Source organism: Lutra lutra, chromosome 2 (assembly GCF_902655055.1).
Source record: "Lutra lutra chromosome 2, mLutLut1.2, whole genome shotgun sequence".
NCBI lineage: Eukaryota > Metazoa > Chordata > Mammalia > Carnivora > Mustelidae > Lutra > Lutra lutra.
The window spans coordinates 143,574,849-143,594,076 of NC_062279.1; the positions used below are offsets into that span (position 1 = coordinate 143,574,849).

A 19,228-nucleotide genomic window follows, 5' to 3' on the forward strand; every position below is an offset into this window, starting at 1 on the left:
GCTCACCCAAACTTCCCACCTCCTTGCTCCCGCTCCCTCCCAAAACCCTGTTTGTTTCTCAGAGTCCACAGTCTCTCATGGTCTATCTCCCTCTCCGATTTCCCCCCAACTCACTTCTCTTCTCCATCTCCTCATGTCCTCCGTGTTATTCCTTATGCTCCACAAGTAAGTGAAACCATATGATAACTGACTCTCTCTGCTTGACTTATTTCACTCTGCATGTTCTCCTCCAGTCCCGTCCATGCTGATACAAAAGTTGGGTATTCATCCTTTCTGATGGAGGCATAATATTCTATTGTATATATGGACCATATCTTCTCTTTCCATTCCTCTGTTGAAGGGCATCTTGGTTCTTTCCACAGTTTTGCGATTGTGGCCATTGCTGCTATGAACATTGGGGTACACACGGCCCTTCTTTTCACTACATCTGTATTTTGATCTTTGGGGTAAATACCCAATAGTGCAATTGCAGGGTCATAGGGTAGCTCTATTTTTAATCTCTTAAGGAATCTCCACACTGTTTTCCAAAGTGGCTGCACAAACATGCAAGTTGGTGCAAGATTTTCACATGTTAAAGAAGAATGTCAGGGGCACCTAGGTGGCACATTTGGTAAGCGTCTGCCTTTGGCTCAAGTCATGACCCCAGGGTCCTGGGATAGTGGTTTCCCCCTCCCCTTGCTCACCGGGGAGCCTACTTCTCCCTCTGCCTGCGCACCCCTTGCTTGTGTTCTCTCCTTCTCTGACAAATAAATAAAATCTTAAAAAATAAATAAATAAAAAAGGAAGACGACGACGACGACGACTGCGGGGTCCTGGAGGCCGGGCTCTGGTCTAGCTAAGGCTGTTTATCCCTTATAAGGTGGGTCCACCGGAGAGGTGGACCCTGCCTGCCTGGAGTGTCGGCAACTGGCGGCGGGAGGCCGCGGACTTTCATCTCCGTCTCCTCTGATGTCCCCGCGTTTCGGGGGAAGGGGCCGGCTCAGTCTGGAGCCTCCACACAGCCCGAGACAGAGCTGAGGAGCAGGGGTTTAGGTTTGCGGGTCTGGAGCCCCCACACAGCCCGAGACAGGGCTGGGGGAGCGGTGTTTAGGTTTGCAACTGCCCTTGGAAATAGCAGCGCGGCAGCGGGCAGCTGGTCCAGTCCGGGCTGGACTGGGGGATTGGAGACTGCCGGGGGAGGGGGCCAGGGAGCAGCCGCCTCCGGGCCTGGGAGGGACTGGGTAGTAGCACCACTCGCAAATATCGCTGAGCACGCGGTGCAGCCGCTCCGACCCACGGTTCTGATGCCCTGGCTCCGGAGGGGGCCCAGGAATCAGCATACCCAGCAAACACCCCAAGACCCGCACACAGAGTACGTAAGGAGACCCACCAGCCCACAAGGCAGGCTCTCCCCAAGCGCGCCTCGCGTCTCCCAGGCAACGGGCCGGCGGCGCGCTGTGATGACGTAGGGGGGCGGACGGTGGCCGGGAGGCGTGCGGTGCTGTCAGGCTGCCCATCCGGGTGTCGCTCGCCTTCGGATGTCTGCCACGCCCCAGAGGACATTCGTCGGGCACCTGCTGTGTGCGCTGGACAGTGTGGGGACCCAGCGACCAGGAGGGACGGCGAAATTCAAGGTCGGGTCTGTGGGGTCGGGGGCCCAGGCGGCGCGGGAGGCGCGGGCGGCGCGGGCGGCGCAGGGGCGGAGGGCCTAGCGGGAGGGGAGGGCTTGGGGGGGATGGCTTGTGCAAAGGCCCGGTGGCACACCGGTTCCCCTCCAGAGCTGCTGGGGGCGAGACTGCTGGCTCCTGGACCGGGCAGATCAACTGGAGAGACAGTCTCAGGAGGTCAGACATTGTCCCCCAAGGTCGCCACAGAGCTGTCACCTAAAGGGAGAATGATCAGTCTGCATTTTAGTCATCTCTCTGCTGCTGAGAGGAAAACTGTCTAAAGGCGGCTGTCGCTATTGTAATGATGTCTTGCGGCGAGACTGCTCCAGGGCCCCCTGGGAACTGCAGCAGACTAGACACTAGACACTAGACTAGCATGACCATGGGGTCATCCTAACACACAGAGGGGCGAAGTGACCGGCTAAGTGCTCCCAACTCAGAAGTGCTAATGTTGGTGTCTCACACCAGGCATTCTGGCTTCAGACTCCTTGGTCACCACGGCGAGACCATCATGCAGCTATGTGGGTGACCTCAGGAGGCATGGAGTCCTAGGGGTCTCCCTGGCTGCTTAGGATCTTGGGATTTGAGGTTGGGTGTGCTAACAGCTGTGGATCTCGGGCAACTTCTTCCGTCTAACAAGCTTCCATTCACTCACCTGCTGAGAACACTTGGGGTTGTGAGCACCACTGAGATAATGTAGCTGCTTAACATTCACCTACAGTCAGGGATTGCTCAATGATTGGACAGTCTTGTCATCGGTTTAATAGTTGCGGAGGGAAGAAAGGATTCAGTAGGTGTTAGAGAGCTGCAGTTGGGGGCTTGGTAACCAACCAGTTCTGGGGGCAGAGAAGGGAATTCCAGCATGGCACTCAGGCTTATTGCTCCAGTAACCCAGGGCTGCGGAGCCCTGGGTTGGACCATTCAGAGCTCGAGGGCTTCTAGATTGTGTGTGTGTGTGTGTGTGTGTGTGTGTGTGTGTGTGTGGCGGTGGGGTGGGGGTGTGTTTCCCAGGAAACTGCTAACTGACCCTGCAGGTCTGCAGGGTCCTGTCTGGGAGCCCTCGACGTATCGGGGACAATGTCAGCAGGTGATGAAGAGTGAGTGTGGCCGAGACTGAGTCTGCAAGGAGCTCGAGGGGAGCAGGAAGGGACACCCGGTGTGGTGTCCTGGACCTCAGGGAGGGAGCATGATGGGTGACCGGGATGCATCGAGGGCATGGAAGTCCAGAAAGATAAGAGTTTCCCTTGGACTTCATAGCTGGCATTTTTGGAGCACTTGAATTCTGCCAAGAGTGTGGCTTACCTTTAGAAAAGTCTTGTTTGGTTGAGACATAACACACTATACAGTCCATCCACAGCCGTCCAGTGTGGTGCGACCACCACTGCTTTTTATTTCCAGAATGCTTTCATCACTCCAGAAGAAATCTTGGCCCCATTAGGAGTCATTCCCCAGCTACTGGAAGCCGCCAGTCTGCTTTCTCTGTGTATTTGCCCACACTGAACGTTTTGTTAAAGCAGGCTCAGGCAATATGTGATCTTTGGTGTGTGACTTCTGTCACTTTAGCTAACACTGTCAAGGTTCCTCCAGTGATATTTTATCGTATGGATAAACTACACTTTGTTTATGCATTCGTCAGTTGTTGGACATAACGGTTGTTTCCGCTTTGGGGGAGTTATAAATAAATAATGCCATGACGAACATTCGTGCACAAAGTTTTGTGTGGCTATTTCTTTCCATTTTTCTTGGGTGTGTACCTGTGAGTGGAGTTGCCGGGTCATGTGGTGGCTGTGTAGCTGAGCTTTTGAAGAACCATCAGACTTTCCCAAAATGGTTGTACCCTTCTGCCTTGGCACCAGCAAGGAATGGGGGTATGAGGATTCCACTGTCTGCACATTCTCTCTCTGCACTTTCTCATCAATGTACGTTACTGGCTGTCAGTTTGATCCTGGACATCATAAGGGAGGTGAGGTGGTGTCCCATCATGGTTTCGGTTTGCCCTCCCGGATGGCTAATGACACTGAGCATCTCTTCACGTGCTCCTTGGCCATCTGCCTATCCTTGGAGAAACCTCTATTTGAGGCCTTTAAATTGGGCTATTTGGCTTTGCTATTAAGATTCTTCATATAGTCTGGGAGCAAGTTCCTTATCAATACATGATTTGCAAAACTTTCCTTTCTCTGGGTTGCCTTTTCACTCAGTCATGGGTGTTCTTTGCAGCAAAAGTTTTTGATTTTGATGAAGTTTAATCAATCTACTTTTATTGCTTGTGCTTCTGATGCCATGTCCAGAAAGGTGTGATCTCACCAAAGGTAGTGAAGGTTTACTCCTACCTTACCTTCTTTGAGGTTTTAGTGTTAGATCCTACATCGAGGTCTGTGTCCCTTCTGAGTTAAGTGGGGTGTGTGTGTGTGTGTGTGTGTGTGTGTAAAGAGTAGGCCCTTATTCCTTTGCACGTGGACATTGGGGACCCCCAACACCAGTTGAGAAAACTGCTCCTTCTTCAGGATGTTGTCCGGGCACCCTGGCCAAAGGCAGCTGACCCTACATATTAGGGTTTGCTGCTGGACTCTCAGCTCTCCCATCAGTTTGCATACATCTGTCTTCACGTGGTGCCGTATCGGTCCCTTTGCGTCAGGTTTGGACAACAGGCAGAATGGATTCTCCAACTTTGTTCTTTTCAAGGAGGTTTTGACGATTCTGGGTTCCTTACATTTCCAGTATATTTTAGGATTAGCTCTTTAATTCCTGCTGGGGGAAAAAAAGCCAGCTGGGATTTCGGACCACCATTGGCTCTGTAGATGAGTTGGCGAATGTCAGTATTTTAACAGTGTTGAGTCCTTCTGACTCGTGAACAAGGGGTGTCTCTCCATTTATTGAGGCCTCAGGTTTCTTTAAAAAAATGCTTTGTAGTTTTCAGAGTATAAGTTTTGCATTTCTTTCAGTGAATCTGTTTCTCCATATTTTATTATTTTTGATGCTGCCATAAATTGAATTTTTTCTTAATTTCATTTTTGAGTTCTTTGTGGTGAGTGTATAGAAATTGAGTTGAGTTTTGTGTATTGATTTTGTACCCTGTAAATTGGCTGAGCTAACTGATTTTAGTCGTTTTTTTAGTGGGTTCCTTGGGATTTTCTGTATACATGATCGTATCATCTGTAGACAAGAGATGGTTTCTAATCCGGATGCCTTTGATTTCATTTTCCTGCACGACAGCACTGGCTGGAGCATCCAGTAGTGTGTTGATGGGAAGAGGCAAAGTGGACACCTTTGTCTTGTTGCTGGTATTCGGAGAAGGGCAGTCAGTCTTATTGACATGTGATAAGAGCTGTGGGCATTTCATAGACACCCTTTTTCTAAGGTGGAGGGCATACCCTCCTGATTGTTCAGAATTTGTGCCATGAAAGGCCGTAGGATTTTGTCAAATGCTTTTTTTCTGCATCCTTTGACACGATTATACATTTTTGTCCTTATCATGTTGGCATGGCGTATTACATTAATTGACTTTCTTTCTTTCTTTTCTATTCTTTTGGGGTTTTTGTTGTTGTTGTTGTTGTTGTTGTTGTTGTTTAGAGAGAAAGAGAGAAATGGGGAGGGGCAGAGGGAGAGATAGAGGACTGCCCAGTGAGATTCTGTACTCAGCCGGGTCCTGACGCGGGGCTCAGTCTCACAACCCAAGATCCTGAGCTGAAATCAAGAGTCTGACACTCAACTGTCCACACCAGCCACATGCCCTCTGATTGACTTTGTCCTGTTGAGCTGTGTGTAGTTTCCTGGGGGCACAGGTCCTTGTCCTGGTGTGCGATCTTTCTCCAGTGGGGCTGGATTCAGTCTGCAGGACTTACCGAGGAGCTGTGCCCCTGTGTTCGTAAGGGATGTTGGTCTGTCGCCCTCCTTTCCTGAGATGTCTTTGGTTTGGGGTTCCAGGTGCCACTGGCTTTATGGGGTACCTTATGGCAGTGTTCCCTGTGCTTTGTGGATAACTGGTATGTTTCTTTAACTGTTCGGTGGAATTCTTAGTGGAAGCCCCGTGGCTCGTCTTTGTGGGCAATTTGTTGGTTCTCCCCCAGTGTCCATGTCCGCTGTAGGTCTGCTCAGATTTCCTGCCCCCTCGCACTCGCCTGTGGGGGAGTGCGTCCCCTCTGCGCCTTTCCCCTCTCGTGCAGACACACACAAGTTCTTTTGTCCAGTGCTTGTCCAAGCCCCCATTGCTTCTCAGCAGTACTGAGCAGCCATACTCGGAGCCCCGTGTCCAAGACTGTTTCCACACTCAGCAGAAACAGACCCAGGTTCCCGGAGGTGTTAAAGATTCGGCTGGGCGGGCTGAGGATGGTCCGTGCTTGGGACCCAACTCTGCTGCTCTTCCTCTATGACTGGGTTCACCAGCCCTTCCTGTCCTGGGCCTTGATGAGCCAGCACTGTGGAAAAGGAGCCAGTCCTCTCAGAAAATTCCAGAATGAGTCTTTGGTCAAGAGGGCTGGGTTGCAGGGTACCTGCTTTGTTGGTGGGAAGCCAGATGTCTGTTTGGGAAGAGAGTTCAGGACAAAAGTCTGTGTTCAAAGGCTCTCCAGCAGATGGCCCATATCCAGTCCAGATGGGCGGGAAGGGGACCTTTGGTCCTGTCCTATGTGGCCAGAGTAGACCAGTCAGCAGTGGCCGGACTCTAGAGGGAGGGTTCCTGGGTCATGAGGTGTGGCTGGGCCTTGAGGGACGGATCTGGTGGCCCTGAGAGGGTGAGGTGTCCTTGGGCCAGTCTGTAGCCCATGGAGTCTCTGGTCTCAGCTGCCTGGGGTTGCCCACTGCGACTGCCTCCTCACCCTATCTTCGGGGAAGGTAGACGTGAGGTTTGTATGGTCATTCTCTCTTGCTGGCCCTTTGGGAGTCCATTTGCTCCTCTCCTCCTTGCTGCATAGCATGCCTGCACTGTGGCTCCGGTGGGTGACCTGGCCAGCTCACTGGCTCAGGTTGTCTGTCTCCTGCAGGCTCATACCCGAAGATGGCGCCCGCATCAGAAGGTGGCGCTGAGGCCTTGCTGCCAGATCTCCCCAAGGGGCCCCTGCAGGCCTACCGCTCCCGCGCCTCCTTCTGCTGGAAGGAGCTGGCGCTGTTCCTGGAAGGCGAGGACGTGCTGCGTCTGAAGGTAAGGCAAGCTGTCAGAGGGCCGACCCGAGCCCTGTGGCTGTGCTGGGTGTCTGCTTCATGGGTGCAGGCCGTCTGGTCCCTCCGGGCGAGCCTCACTGCCACCCAGGAAGGACCACAGCCTGGTTCACCTTCTGAGGCCTTGGGTCCCTGTGCTCATGACCAGAACAACTTCCATTTGTCCCTGGGGTTCTGGGCTAGACCATGTCCCGGGAGGGTGGTGGCCTTGAGAAGAGCCATAGTCAGAGCGTGGTAAGGGCCGGCCTTTGCCTCTAAGTGGGGCACTCCCTGTCTCCTGCATTTCCAGAAGACCATCTTCTCGACTTTGGAGAATGACCCGCTCTTTGCTCATTCCCACGGGGAAGAACTGTGCCTGGAGAAGTGCCGGGAGCTGAGCTTCCTCCGTTGCCAGCGCCTCCTGGAACTCAGCTTCCTCTCCATGGAAGACATGGTGGCGAGCCCCTTGTTGGTCCAGACGCTCGTCGCCTGTCTGGGCATGTATGACTGGTCCCTGGGCATCAAGTTCTTGCTGCACATGCTGGTGAGTGGCTGGTGAGGAGAGCAGAGGATTGCACCTTCCCTGCTTCACACGGAGTGGAGGAAACCCCACCCCCGCACTGCACCGCCCCAGGCCCAGATGAGGTTGAGGCACGGAGAGAGAAGGTCCTCATTCATGTGAATGACACACGGCCCGTGGGACGTGGACGGCGCCCGTGGGCTGTGCTGCTGGCCAGCATTTGCTGCCTTGTAGATGGCGATGCTTGCATTTGGGGAAGTGTTTCTTTTAAGAGAGTTCTAAATAATAATATAGGAAACAAAAATGGAGATGAGAACATGTGGGCACGATGATTTAGGAAGTCCTGCTGTTCTCAGCCGGCTGTGCAAATTGGCGAGAATTTGCATAGTCCTTGGCAAGAATGCCGTGCTACCTAAAGCTTCATAAGAAGAGGAGATCTGGGGGACACCTGGGTGGCTTAGTGGATTAAAGCCTCTGCTTTCAGCTCAGGTCATGATCCCAGGGTCCTGGGATCAAGCCCCGCATCGGGCTCTCCACTCAGCAGGGAGCCTGCTTCTCCCTCTCTCTCTGCCTGCCTGTCTGCCTACTTGTGATCACTCTCTCTCTCTCTCTCTGTCAAATAAATAAATAAATAATCTTAAAAAAAAAAAAAGAAGAGGAGGTTTGGGGCTTTTTTTGCTTTATGCCAACACCCCCCCAAAGAAAACCCCCACAAGGGACGCCTGGGTGGCTCAGTTGGTTAAGCAGCTGCCTTCGGCTCAGGTCATGATCCCGGCGTCCTGGGATCGAGTCCCGCATCGGGCTCCTTGCTTGGCGGGGAGCCTGCTTCTCCCTCTGCCTGCCACTCTGTCTGCCTGTGCTCACTCTCGCTTCTCTCTCTATGACAAATAAATAAATAAAATCTTTAAAAAAAAAAAGAAAAAAAAAAAGAAAACCCCCACAAAAAAGCAAAACAGGCAGGGAAGGGGAGGCAGGTCAGAGGAGATCCTGGGGCTCCCACTGCCGGAGCACGGTAGAGGTGACGACGTGTCCCCAGCCTTAGACATATGGCCCCCTGTGGGGCTCTGAAGGGAAGCTGGGCTCCCCCGCCTGTCCTGTACCCTCGTCCCTCCCCTCCCCCTCCGCTCCTGTCTCCCTGTTGGTCCGTCCCCTTGGGATTTCCCTTGGGCATCTTAGGTGCTCCTGCTTAACTTAAACGTGAACTGCTTGGGCCAGGGACTCAGGTCTCACCTCGGCCATGGGCATTACAGTGCTTGCCTCCCCCAATGTCCCAGAGCAGGACGTCTTAACTTGCATCTGTTTGCGTGACCATTTTGTACTTCCAGACTTTTGGATCAGCGATTTACAGCTCTGGTTCTAAAAGACATTTAAAATACCTTCCAAAGATCTTCAACATGGAGGTGAGTTGAGAGCCCCAGTGAGGCATGAGCCCATATTCTTCTCCCTGTGCACCCCCAAGCACAGGAAGTGGGTCCCCGGGGGCCGCATATTCCCTGGCATCCGGTGGGTTTAGCATGGGGCTCTCAAAATGAAGCCTTCTGTTTTCTTCCGCTCCCGGGAGCAGTTCCTGGCTCTGCATTGCCCGGGCGAGTAGCCCACTGTCCTCGCAGGCTGGGGCGATGGTGTCCCGCATGTCCCCATGACCCCGTAAGACCCCAGCTGGTTGGGTCGGGGGTGGGGACTTGGGGCTTTGGACTCTAGTTTAGTCCTTCCAGAAGGATGGTGGTGGGACCCCTCCAGGAGCACGCAGAAAGAACCTTTCTTGCCTTAACCCGTTTCCTGCTTTGATATTAGATTTTCGGCTGCTTTGCAGTGACCGAGCTCAGTCATGGCAGTAATGCCAAGGCCGTCCGAACAACAGCTCACTATGACCCCACAACCGAGGTAGGTATCATATTCCCGTCGGTCTCACAGCCTCAAGCCTGCGTAACATGGGGTCCCTACACTCCGAGATCTGTCTTTGTGCACGTATGCTTCTCACGTGCACCCTGAGATTGTCCCCCTGCCAAGTGGCAGCTTGGGACATGGGGGGCTCATCTCTTTGTTCCCCAGGCAGCCTCGGTGTTGGGTTTGCAAATCTTCAAGCTGCCCACGCTTTCTAAAATGAACAGTGCAAACAAGGTTCTTCGTGACCCTGGTCCCTTTCTAGCTGCCCCGTCCCAGGCTCCACTGGCCAGGGGCCTGCCCTGTCCACTCCCGCCCCCACATCTGGCTCCTTGGGCCGTGTGGCCAGTGAGCACCGTCAGCTGCTACCTGGTGCCTTCCTCCGGTGCATCCATTGTTCTCAGCATTGGGCCCTCACAGGCTATGTCCTTGCTGTCGGGGAGCAGACGCTCTAGGCTCTAGTCGGGGGAGACAGATGTCAGCTAATGGAGTCATGATTTATCAGGTGGTCAGCACTACGGATGGAAGGGAGGGCAGGAAGAGGATGGGGTGCATGGGTCAGGCATCTTCCTCTCTCCGTGACCTCCGTACCCTGCTACTCCCATCGCTGGGGTCAGACTCCTCTGCTTCTCTGAGGACCGTGCCCTCTGCCGCCCTTCCCACACCTGGTCCGGTGTTTCAGGAGCCCTCTGCCTTCCCTGAGTTGGGAACGCAGTTTGAAAGAGTCTGTATAAAGGAAAGTAAAGCCCTGTGCTCGTGTGTTTGTTCTTCACTCATTCATTCTTCAGCAACATGGGCCAGGTGCACACTGCACAGAGCCACAGACCCGAGGGGAGCCCCTGGCAGGCAGAGCAGGGCCGAGGGAGAGGTGGTCCTGGCCTGGCGTGGATGGCCCTCCATGGCAGAGTCGGGCAGAGAGAGAGCTGCTCGGCCACGGCCCCCTTTGCCTTTCCAGCCATCAGATACCTTTCTCTTAACCCGGGTTCTTCTTGGCCTGGCCTGGTCTCTTCACTCTGCACTCTGGCACTGTGGGCTCTTCTTGCTAAGTGGGGAGGCGGGGTGAAGCCCAGGGGTCTGTGGGGCGGCCTGGTTCTGACCCACTGCCTGTTGGTGGCATCCGCACCTAAGTGACCAGCAGAGCATGATGTCAGAGCAGGGGAGATCGGGACCCCGGGGCCCTTTGTGGGCTGCTGGTCAGGTGCCCATGTCAACAGGTGTTTTTTGAGTACCTAGTATGTGCCAGGCTCTGTTTTAAGAGATGGGGCACCCAGCAGTGAGCATGACAGATCAGTCCCTGCTCTGGGGATTCACCAATGCTGGAGGAGAGACAGGGACAGCAGCAAGGAAAGCTGTGAGTGCCCGGGGACTGTGGAGACAACAAAGGGATGGGGTAGTGTGCTGTGTGCAGGGAGGACATCTGCAGAGGTGACGGGCTGGGACCGAGGGAAGGCTGTGGGCAGATGTGGGTGGACAGAGTGGTGGTGTCGTGGCCCTGAGGGAGCCCCCATCCCTCCCGCGGAGGACAGGTGGCGGGTGGAGGTGTCCCTGCCGTCCCAAGCAGTGGCCAGCTGAGGGACAGTGATGGGTGGTGGCACTATGGAGAGGGGAGCTGTAGGCAGGACTGGCAGGCCTACCCCTGTCCCCACTTTCCTTGAGTGGGGTCTCGGCATCTGGAAGGGGGTCACCAGGGCCCTCGGAGTTGATAAGCAAGGACGTTCCCTGTGCGCTTGTCTCAGCTGCCCACCCACAGGGAGAGGGAGACCTGCCCACCGTGGCCAGTCCAACGCTGGCTCTGCCCAGCTAGCCTAGGGCTCCCAGCCTGCCTCCAAGCCCTTGGGCTAGCTCCCATCCTGCCCCCAGCCCATCTCACTCCCAGCCTGGTCCCCCACATGGCCTGTCTCCTGTCTCACTGAGTGCCCGGCAAGCCTCCCAGCTCCTGCCTTGATCTGTGGGCTCATTCACTCTGATGTTTCAAGAGTCTGCCTTGTGCTCCTGGACACATGGCCCTCGTGGAGCTCATGGGTAGGGGACACCGTGGAAGGGGAAATGATAGTGCCCATGAGGGGTGAGGAAGGAGCACAGCAGAGGAGGGCCTCCGTTTCAAGGCTGTGGCCAGGGAAGGCACCCTGAGGGAGTGAGGCATGGTGCTAAGCACCGCTGGGGCACCGGCCGGCTGCCAGAATAGTGGGCATATAAGTTATTGTCTGACGCGACTCCTCATTTTCCACAGACGTGTCTTCATTAAGTTATGGGACCCAGAGATACTCTGTGTTTAAAAACAGGGCTCCCTTGGGGCACCTGGGTTGCTCAGTCAACTAAGTGTCTTCCTTTGGCTCAAGTCATCATCTCAGGGTCCTGGGATCGAGCCCCACATCAGGCTCCCTACTCAGCTGGGAGTCTGCTTCTCCCTCTGCCTGCTGCTCCCCCTGCTTGTGCTCTCTCTCCCCCCCCCAACAAATAAATAAACAAAATCTTAAAAAAAAAAAAAAAAAGGTAAAACAGGGCTCCCTGCTCAAGAAAGGAGCTAAAATGTTAAGTTGTTTCTACTCTTAGGACTTTTGAACAGAGAATGTTGAGTCCGTTGGAAAGGGAAGGAAGTTCTGTGTGTGCTTCAGTTGTTCATTATAACTTTGGTTACAACTTTATGATTATTACTTTTTTTGGTGCAGGAATTCATCATACACACCCCCGACTTTGAAGCTGCCAAATTCTGGGTTGGCAACATGGGCAAGACGGCGACACACGCCGTGGTGTTCGCTCAGCTGTACACGCCGGGGGGCCAGTGCCACGGCCTGCATTCCTTCGTGGTGCAGGTGAGTGGATTTTGGTGGGGCGGCTCTGGCCACGGATGCGCAACCAAGTCTGAAGGCACCTTTGTCACTGCTGGGTGCCGGGGTGCTCCTGGCTTCCAGTGAGCACAGCCCAAGGGGAAGGAGAACCCCCCCCCCCCCCGCACGCATGGGACAGCCCATCCGCCAAAGAGGGCATTATCCAGCCCCCAGTGTCAAGGGTGCTGGGGTCCTTCCACCCGGTCTAGACCCGAGATCACCGTGGGAGAGTCTTTCCGTCCTTCTGGTGGCCACATCCCTGTGTTTTCAGCAGCTCGTCACAAACCTGGGCTTCCCAGCCCCCCCATCCTGTGGTTCTGACCCAATGGGTGTGAGGTAGGCTCCAGTGCTTCTGGGAAGTCCGACTTGGGGGCCTTGATGTAGCCTGTTCCCGAGTCACAAGTGGGAAGCTACGGCCAGGGGCTGCCCGGGACCATTGGCCCACGCTTGCTCCCGAAGAACCCCCTCCCCAGCCCCTGGCAGGGGCTGATCTCTCTGCCGCCGTGGGTTTGCCTGCGGGATGTTGCATGTGGATGGGCACTACAGCATGAGCTTTCCTATCTGGCTACCTGTACGTAGTATGGTTCTGAAGTCCCCCCATACCGTCACAGTGCCGGGATTGCCGCACCTCTGAAGGCTGAGCCATCGTCGTGTGGACTGGGCCACAGTGTGTGTATCTACTTGCCTCCTGAGGCACGTTCGGGTGGTTTTCACCTTTTGGCTGTCGTGAACAGTGCTGTGTGCGCTCACAAGTGGGTGTCCGTTTGAACCCCTGTTTCTCTACTTCGGGGTAGAGACACCCGGGAGGGGACTTGCTGAGTCCTACGGCGATGCTGTGCTTAACTCCCTGAGGCGTCACCATACTGCTTTCCACAGTCCCCACCAATCCGTATTCCCATCCGCGCCGCCGTGTGAGGCTCCCAGCTCTTCAGACCCTCCAGAGGCGTGTTTTCCTTTGTGTTAAATAAGCGTGCTGCTGGGCATGGGTTCGTGTTTGCTGGGCTCTTGATTGCATTTTCGTAATGACCATGATATTGGGCTTCTCTTCGTGTGTCAGCCGGCTGCTCATGTATGCTCTTTGGAGAAATGTCTGTTCAAGTCCTTTGCCCCGTGGAGCTGGCTCCGGCAGTGAGGTGGCCACCATCCCTCTGGAGGCTGGGACAGCCGCTGAGCCTGGTCAGGGAGTGGGCTGGGCTTCTCCAGGTTGGTCCTAGCCTGGTTAGCAGGGCAGAAATGAGGGACACTGTCAGTCACCCATTGCAACCTGGCCTGTTGCCACCAGGTCCTTGCTTGCCTTCCCACACTGCTTGCTACAGGCTGTGGCTCACGATCCTCCCATCACGTGACCGGGCCGTCGTCCATCAGTGCCTCTCCATCTGGCTCTGAATCGGGTGGTTTGTCTTCTTAGTGTTGAGTCCCGTGTGCTGGAGACTCAACCCTCATCCGATAGACGATTTTCTCTCATTCCACCCGTTGTCTTTCTATTTTCTTGTTTGTGTCCTTTGAGGCACCAAAGGTTTTAAATTCAGTGAAGTCTGGTTGCTCCCTGTCCCCCTTGTTGTTCGTGTCCCTATTCTCAACTCACATTTGAGCCATTGAAGCCCAGGTGTCACTTCTCATGACCTCAGGCTATCACACGCTGCTTCGGTGAGTACAGGTGTGTCCCTGAAGGGATCTTCTGATGGAGACTGGGCTAGTGTTCACTTTGTTGAGGGTTTCCGGCCCTTTAGGCAAGAGAACAGGGGTGTTTCACTCTCCGGCGGGACTGTGTCGCTCCTCCATCCAGCAGGGCGTTTCCATGTGCCTAGTGTGCACCAAGCGAGGGCTCGTGGGTGGCGAGCATCCCCGTCCCTATCGAGGAGGGGAGCATGAAACGAGGACTCACCAAGCCAGTCAGAGGTGCGGTGCCTGCTGCGGGCAGTGGCCAATCTGGTGAGGGGCTGAGGTTTTTCACAGGTTCGGTCTCTCACGTCAGTCAGGTTGGCGGAGCTCAGAAATTATACGCAGACATGGCTACTCCTGTTTGCAATCGGCATGACGTTGACTCGCTCTGTTCGTTGGTCTGCTCCCTTTCCGCAACTGGGAGGTTAGTTGGGATTGGTGGCAACTGCGTGGTCATGGATTTCCATGGGAATCTGGACTTGCACCCACTCTATTTTTGTCTGCGATTCCTTGAAAAGCACACCCACCTGTTTTCTTCCACTTTCACCTCCTTTCCAACTTTTTTTCATTTCAAAATGTTATGAAAAGTTAGCATCCTAATCTTCACCGGGATTTCGTGAAAGCTGAGAAAGGGGGAAAGAGTGTTTACGTTTAGATATCAGCCCTTGTTCTCATCTGAGATTTCCCTCTCATGACATTCAGTCGGATCCGATGGTTGTTCCCCCAGAATAAACGAAAGCAAGCCATTCTGCAAATAGCTAAACTCGGAAGAGTGCGAACTCACGGTTTCCTTGAAGCAGAGTTTCTTGCCCTGTGCTGTGGACCTCTGGGCTGTGTGAGCCTCTCGCAGGGCCAAGCTATGTAAGTTGGGTGTGCTCCACCCGCTGTGTGCCCAGGATGCCCTCCAGGACGGACAGCCAGAGAGCCTAAGATAGGACACGCAGCCCCGGCAGCGAGGGGCAGTGTGGGCTCCCACCTGGTTGGGAGTCACTAGCATATTGGTGGTCTCGGGTGCAGCCCCGTGTCCCTGGCTTAGGGCCCCCATGGTGTGGTGAGGAACTGCCTGCTAGCCACACCTGCATTTCTGGGAAGGTAGATCCATGGAACCTAGCTTTGGGGGCAGAGATCTACAGGACCGATCTCAGGCTGCATCTCCTCTGGCTCGCATGCCAGCCGCCCGGCACTGCTGCGGTGACAAAAGACCACAGAGCCGGAGGCCAGACGTCTGACCTCAGTGTGGGCAGCTCCCCACCCCCAGGCTCCAGGGGACAGTCCACTCATGCCTCGTCCTGCTACCGGTGGCTGCCAAGACACTGGACCTGTGGCTGCATTGTCTGTCTCTTCCAGGACACGTCATTGGATTTGGGGCCTGCCTGGGTCATCTGGGAGGACCTCATCTCCAGATCCTTTGCTTAATTACAGTTGTGAAAGCCCTAGCCCCAAATAAGGTCACGTTTTTGAAGGACATGGTTTCCGCCCACGGATACAACAAGGGAGCCTGGGGCTCAGTCACTGGGGGTTTTTAACACGTTCGTTTTCATTTCTGTCAGGTCCTAATGGTTGCCCTTGGTTGTTTTCTGTGTGTTGTGCAGATTCGGGACCCCAAGACTCTTCTTCCCATGCCGGGGGTGATGGTTGGCGACATGGGGAAGAAGCTGGGGCTGAACGGTGTGGACAATGGGTGAGTGTGCGCCCTGACCTCTATGGTCACTGTATTCCCTATGGGGTTGCTGCTTGAGGCTTCTCACTGAGGACATCGATCCCCACTGATGTCGGCCTGTGAGCCAGGTCCCTCAGTGCTGTCCCCGGCTCTCCTAGACGCTTGTGGGGGAGGGGACACACAGTGGGACGCACACCTCACCTGCCCCTTGAGAGCTGTGCCACACACATGCCATGTCACACATCCCATGTCACACAGACCTGTGTTACACACAACCTGTCACATACCCCATGTCTCACACACACACATCCTGACACACGCACCCGTGTAACACACCCTACATTGCACATACCCCATGTCACACACACTTATGTGACACACACCCTGTGTCACACATACCCTCTGTCTCACATACATTGTTTCACACATGCCATGTCACACAAACACATCATGTCACATACTGTCTCCCACATCCATGTCACACATACACACCGTGTCACATGCGTCTTGTCACACACACCCTGTGTCGTGCCCACGCCTCCTGGCTGGGCCGCCACCTGTTTCTGGAACAGCTTTTGTGGTCTGCACCTCAAAAGAGGTGCATGCAGTTTTGCTTTTAGTTAGACTCAAGTGATTCTTTTCACGAGTATCAACACGCTTGGCCTTGTTCTACCTCCTTGTAGCAGGAACGGATGAACATTTTCCATTCCTTAGAAAGGGTGCTTAGAGTTTCCAGAGTCGGGCCTGCAGAAGCATTCCTCAGCCTCCAAGCGATAAGTTGGAACAGTCCAGGGTGCCGGCACCCAGTCTCTTCTTGAACAGGGGACATCTGTGAGCACTGCCTCGGGGACCCCACTGTGGCCAGGCCAAGCGCCCCATGGAGGCCCAGGAGCAGTGGCCGCTCGTCAGCAGGGCCTCGATGCTCTCTGTGGGCCTGCGGAAGAGCCAGTCCATAGCTGACCTTCATTTCATACCTGGGTGGGCGGCCTGCAGGGGTCGGCCTCTTGCCTGGATGCTGGTGGGGGCCTGGCAGCCAGCCGAGCTTTCCTCCCCTGCAGATTCTCTCGGGGCTTCCCAGGGAGTTTGGGAGGTGCTGCGCCAGCCCACCCTGTGCCCCGCCCCAGGTCTGTGCTCCTCCCTGGGGGTCCTGGACAGGCGCACCGCACCTCTCCTCCAAGGTTGGCCTGGCCCCAGGATGTGGTGGGGAGATCAGTGGTACCCAGGGGACAGTGTCTTGCTTGCTGTCCATGTACTACATGGCCCTCAGTAGGCATCTTCCAGGAGTCACACCCGACAGCCATTATTAAAGGGTATAAAGGGTAAGACCCACAGAAACTGCCAAGGAGGAGGTGGCCTGGTGAGAGTGTGGACAGTGGGCCGTGGCCTCCTGTGGTGGCGCAAGGATCCACCCGTACCTGCTGCAGGCAGGGTGAGAGGATAATCACGATGGACCTCTGGAGGAGGCGGTGGCGCCCTGAGGGCTGCCAGCACAGGGATCACAGGAGAGCTGGGCTTGTTTAAGGGTCACAGCAGGTGCCATGTGGCTGGAGGCTGGGGGTTGGGGGGTGGCTGGCAGGGGCGAAGGGACTTGTGCAGTTGTTGCCGTTCTGATCAGTGGTCTGGAAGGGCCTGTGCTGCTGTGTGCACCACGGGCTGAACAGGTGGGTCTACAGAGAGCCTGGGGGTGACTGTCACTGTGAACCTGACCAGAGCGGTGGAGGCTGAGTGAACATGGACGGCAAGGACGGGTAGGTCAGGACCCTGCTTGGGCAGAGCTCACACCCGGCTTTGATGGGTGCTTGGCCCTGTCTTGGGAGTAACCGCCGTTTGAGCAGGAGCTGGCGTGAGCCAAGAGGGTCTGCTCCCCTCTTGGGCTTGGTGACACCGTGCTTTCAGCCGTGGCCTCCCATGGGCCAGAAGCGCATTCGGATGACCCTGGAAGTGATCTTGGCCATCAGACAAGTCATGTGGGAACTGTCAGTATTTCTAAGATGGTTTGGAGCTGTGGTTCGGTTTATGTGGCATCCGTTTCTCTGTGTGGTAGTCTTGTCCTGCAGACGACCCAGCACCCCTAACAAACACCTTTGATTACTAACACACAGGGGTCTATGACGGTGTGTGAGTGAGCCTCTCATCTTAGTTTTTCAAAAGAAACGAGTTTGTGTGCCTTCGAGCCCCGATGTGAAACACAGTTCTTTTGTTGGACATGTGAGTTTTCAGACCTTAGTTTGCTGGTTTTTCACATTGTCTTGTGGATCCTGGTATGAGACTGAAGGCTGAGAACCAGATTCTGATCTTTAAATAAATCAGTTTCCCCCTTTTCTGTTGACTCCCCAGCTTCGTCCCAGCAGCCTGAGGCCCCTGGCCCCGTGGTTACCGGTACATGGTCATTTGCTTCCAAACAGAACCCTGCCACAAACACGCCACATTGTTTTCCCAAACCTACTTTTTAGATAGAAAAATGTTTTGAAATTTCCTGTCTCTGGTGTTTCCTCCCTTTTTTTCTGGGGTGGGGGGGATTATGGCCCTTTTAACTTTCCTTTGCTTTTATTTGACTGGGTTTCTGGAGGGAGAGGAGAGGAGCCCCAGGGCCAGAGCCCCATTTAACCAGAGGTCCTGCTGTCTTTCCACACAGATTTGCCATGTTCCACAAAGTTCGAATTCCTCGCCAAGACCTCCTGAACCGGACTGGAGACGTCACCCCTGAGGGTACCTACGTCACCCCCTTTAAGGTACAGGGATCCACACAGGACTCTGCCTGGGCTTGCACAAAGACCCGCCACCCATGCTGGGTTGGCGGGGGGAGAACCCCTGTTGGTTCAGGCTCCAGTGCCACCAACAAGGAAGGTGGCACTTGAGTCGGATGCACCCCCAAGGGTCCTGGGCATGACAGATAGTGACCAACAACTACCCATGGATGTCCACTCCTCTGCCCAACCCCCAGCTCTCCAGGGTTAGTTAGGGAGGATGTCCCCTGCTGTTGCTGTTTCCCCGAAGAGCTTAAGCGCATAGGTCGCATGGTGGACCATTCCAAATGGGGGTGACCGTGTTCTCTTGAGTCTGGGGCTCACCACATCCCCAAATTCTTTGAAGGGTAGACCCAAGATGGCCACAGCCCACATTGGAACAGGTGGTCACCTCCCAGTTCTGAGCTCGCAGTCAGGGTGGCCACACCCCCAGCAACACGTGAGCCTCAGAGGCCTGGGTCTGACGATACTCACTGCCCGACCGGAGCCGGAACTGCAGGGTGGGAAGCAAGCATGATGGGGACACTAGGGGTGAGGAGAGAAGTTGGCCATATGGAACCAAGTCTCTTCCCAATGGGATGTAGCATCGGCTGTTCATTAGAAGCTGGTAAGAAGATGAGGGTGCAGAAGGCACACGCTGGAGGGGACGAGCATAGCGGGGGTTGGGTTGGAGGCTGGAGAGCCTGAGTGAGGAGTGCCTAGGGGACAGGAGAGGCTGAGGTGAAGTGAGGAGGGGAAGGTGGCAGCAGAGATGGGGAGCGTCTCACGAAGGGAGGGAAGACCCGATGGGGGGCCATGGAGCATGCTGTAGAGAAATGGAAACATATCACAGAGAAACTTCTGAGACCTTCCAGAGAGGGGGTGCGGCTCAGACTCTCCTGGGGCGGGGGGCTCCCTGAGCCTTCCGATTTCCCCAGCGATGCTGACACAAACCCTTGTGCCCTTGTGGGGATGTCCCAACTGTTCTCTGCATTTGCCGGCATTTGCCAGGGCATGTAACTTGGGAAGAAAACCCCAGATAATAAAAGAAATGAAGGCAGGAGAGGCAGCAAGAGGTGAGGGAGGTCGGGATGGCTGGGTGAGTTCAGGCTGGTGGCACCCAGGCCACCACTGCTGCAGAAAATCATGCCTGGGGCTCTGAGGCCGGC

At 54.9% G+C, this 19,228-nt stretch overlaps 1 protein-coding gene across 3 annotated transcripts in view; it reads left to right on the top strand.

Moving 5' to 3' along the window:
• The first annotated feature begins 1,456 nt into the window (after positions 1-1,456).
• ACOX3 (acyl-CoA oxidase 3, pristanoyl) overlaps positions 1,457-19,228 on the top strand; it is a 38,465-nt gene continuing 20,693 nt past the window's right edge. For 2 of the 3 annotated variants that reach the window (XR_007125263.1, XM_047718753.1), the window contains exons 1-8: positions 1,457-1,613; positions 6,626-6,783; positions 7,090-7,323; positions 8,625-8,699; positions 9,094-9,183; positions 11,853-11,996; positions 15,266-15,354; positions 17,969-18,065. Coding sequence is in view for 2 of the 3 variants with exons in the window: in XM_047718753.1 (XP_047574709.1) it covers positions 6,640-6,783; positions 7,090-7,323; positions 8,625-8,699; positions 9,094-9,183; positions 11,853-11,996; positions 15,266-15,354; positions 17,969-18,065 (873 nt within the window). In the remaining variant the exon portion in view is untranslated. Of the gene's footprint in view, positions 1,614-6,304; positions 6,488-6,625; positions 6,784-7,089; positions 7,324-8,624; positions 8,700-9,093; positions 9,184-11,852; positions 11,997-15,265; positions 15,355-17,968; positions 18,066-19,228 lie in introns of those variants that run through there. The other variant, XM_047718754.1, reaches the window with a different exon arrangement.